At 33.8% G+C, this 2461-nt stretch overlaps 1 protein-coding gene across 3 annotated transcripts in view; it reads left to right on the forward strand.

Annotated features, from left to right (window-relative positions):
• MMS22L (MMS22 like, DNA repair protein) overlaps positions 1-2461 on the forward strand; it is a 206780-nt gene that overhangs the window by 165504 nt on the left and 38815 nt on the right. For all 3 annotated transcript variants that reach the window (XM_019520182.1, XM_019520183.1, XM_019520184.1), the window contains exon 15: positions 802-992. In XM_019520182.1, the coding sequence (XP_019375727.1) occupies positions 802-992 (191 nt within the window). The remainder of the gene's footprint in view (positions 1-801; positions 993-2461) is intronic.

Raw genomic sequence — 2461 nt, forward strand, 5'->3', positions numbered from 1 at the left:
CCCCCCCACCACCATTTCTCTGACAACATTGATTCCCTGCAGACATATCTCTATTAAACCTCTAGAAAGTCACAACTTCCAAATTAGATTAAGTAGCAGGAATGGTACTAGAAGAATCAAAGAAAATTGAGTGCATTATTGAATTCATGCCACATCGTCTCAGGAAGGGATGGGAGTTGTGTGCAGTGGTAACTTTTGTCCTTACTGTACTAACAAAGCTGTGGGCATTGCTATCAAAGCTAATTGTCTGCAGTGTATCAGCAAACCATCATTTTTTTGCTCTAAACAAGCATGCTTCTACTGAACTTTTGCAAATTAAAAAAAAAAAAGCGTTAATAGAAAGCCTTAAAATTAAGCAGAAGCAATTGTGATTCTTTATTTTTCTTTCTGTACATGTACACATTGAAACTTTTAGAGACCAAATTAAAAAAAAAGGTGCCTGGCATTAGATTGTAAGCAGACTTGCTTGTCATGCTTGTAGCTGCAAAATGCAAACGTTCTTTTTAAAGCTGCCTATTTCTCATTTTGATCTGACATATTAAAAAGCATATAATTAATGGTTGACATTAGTAATTAACATTAACTTTATGGTGCTTAATATGCCATCATTCATCCGTCAAATAACTAGTACGCATAATATCTTTTCATAAAGGATTTAATTATACAAAATGGTCTTTCAGTTCTCAGACTATACAATTTAAAGAACTTATAAATGTATTTAAAAAGGATATGGGTTTGGGTTTTTGGGGTAGTTTTTTTTTCCATTTATTGACTGTTGACATTGCTTTTGTTTCCTATTAGGAGTGTGCACAAATGTGCAAGTCAGGGGCCTCAACGAGGAAATCTGGGCCCAAACACACAGCTTCCATTAGTGGCTAAAGAGCACCACCTTGCTGTTGCCAGTGCTCTCTGGAGAAATTTCTTTCCATACTTGAAGAGCCAGAGGATGTCACAAACACCCCATTCCCTACAGCTTGCGGATACAGCTGCAGGTTAGCTAGAATGGCCCTCCCTTTCTCTGCTGCTTTCTTTGCTGTTCCCTTTTGCTACAGTCTTTTATGTGTTTCATGTTCTTGGCATATTCCTCTTCATATTGAGAAGCTCAAATCTGGCTAAATGCAGAACGTGAAATTTATGCTGGATGTTTTCCCAACAAAGTACTGAAGTGCTGTCTCTTTCACTAGTGTACAGGTAGATCTATAATACTGAAGTATTTTGAATCTATAGAAACATTTTTATTGACAGATTATATTGCATTTGTAATGTTTATTAGAATCTAAATAAGAATAACTTATGCATTCATCGTGTTACATTAAATCTAAGCATTTTCCTATTATTCTCTATTATAATTTGATATAATTTATTTAACTATTTTTTCCAAAATGGCACTGATTTAGCAGAATTTGCATGTTTGAAATATGTTTTGACATCTGTTCAGACATTTTCAAAGAGCTGATTTTGTGATTTCTTTTTGATGCATTTTTAAGCTCGTATACTTTGAGACATTTTTGTAATGTTGCTTGGGCTGGTCATTTTGCTCTGGATGCTTTTATACATTGATGCAGTTTGCCATATAGTTAGATTTTGTATTGAAAAGAATAGACTACAAATTTAGTAGAATTAATTACTTCTTTCAGTTTGTCAGTAAATAGTAAGAATGCTCAACCAATTCCTTAACTTCAGTGGAGCTAGATTGATTCACGTCAGCTAAGGATCTGGCTCGCTATATTTTGATGCAGTTTTATTTTATCTAAAATTTTAATGTAATACTACATATTTAAGAGTGCTTAGGCTGATCTTTAGCCATAATGATTTCCTGGATCCATTTAAATAAAATTTAGAAGAGTTGTTTCTGAATTGACAATATTTTTTAACCATAATATAAATTAAGAACTAAATTTATACGTGCTTAAGGACATGTGAAGTAATACAAAACACTAAGACCCTTGAACTGCAGCAGCTCTGCAATAGTTAATAGGCCATATTTAATGAGATGCAAAGTAGTGAAATTGAAAATGGTCTCCCACTATTGAGGCTTGGCAGGAAACAGCAACACAAAATCAAAGCAAGAAATTACTATCGCCGTTTTATCACAAATTCTGTTTTGTTTTCTATGGTTAAATGTATTTTTTCAATTTTTCTTTAATTATTTAATTGAGGTAGTGATATAACCAATTAGTCTTTTAGAATCCAGCTGAAGAGAAGTCAAGTGCTGAATATAATGTATGCAGCCATGTTGAGAAGTAATACAGAAGAAGCCGCTCTCTTTCCTGGACTGTTGACTTTGGGGTTAGGTACAGAAGTTACACACAAACTGCTTTAAACTTGTAACAGAACATAAGTTCAGTGCACATAAACCAGTTTCAATGTAGCCAAAACTGGTTTGAGATGAACCTGGTTGAATGTAGTATCAGATTTAATCGAAAGAAAAAAAACTGATTTATGGAACATGCGTCTCAAA

The sequence above is a fragment of the Gavialis gangeticus genome, unplaced genomic scaffold (assembly GCF_001723915.1).
Source record: "Gavialis gangeticus isolate Ggan-Ray unplaced genomic scaffold, GavGan_comp1, whole genome shotgun sequence".
Taxonomy (NCBI): Eukaryota; Metazoa; Chordata; order Crocodylia; family Gavialidae; genus Gavialis; species Gavialis gangeticus.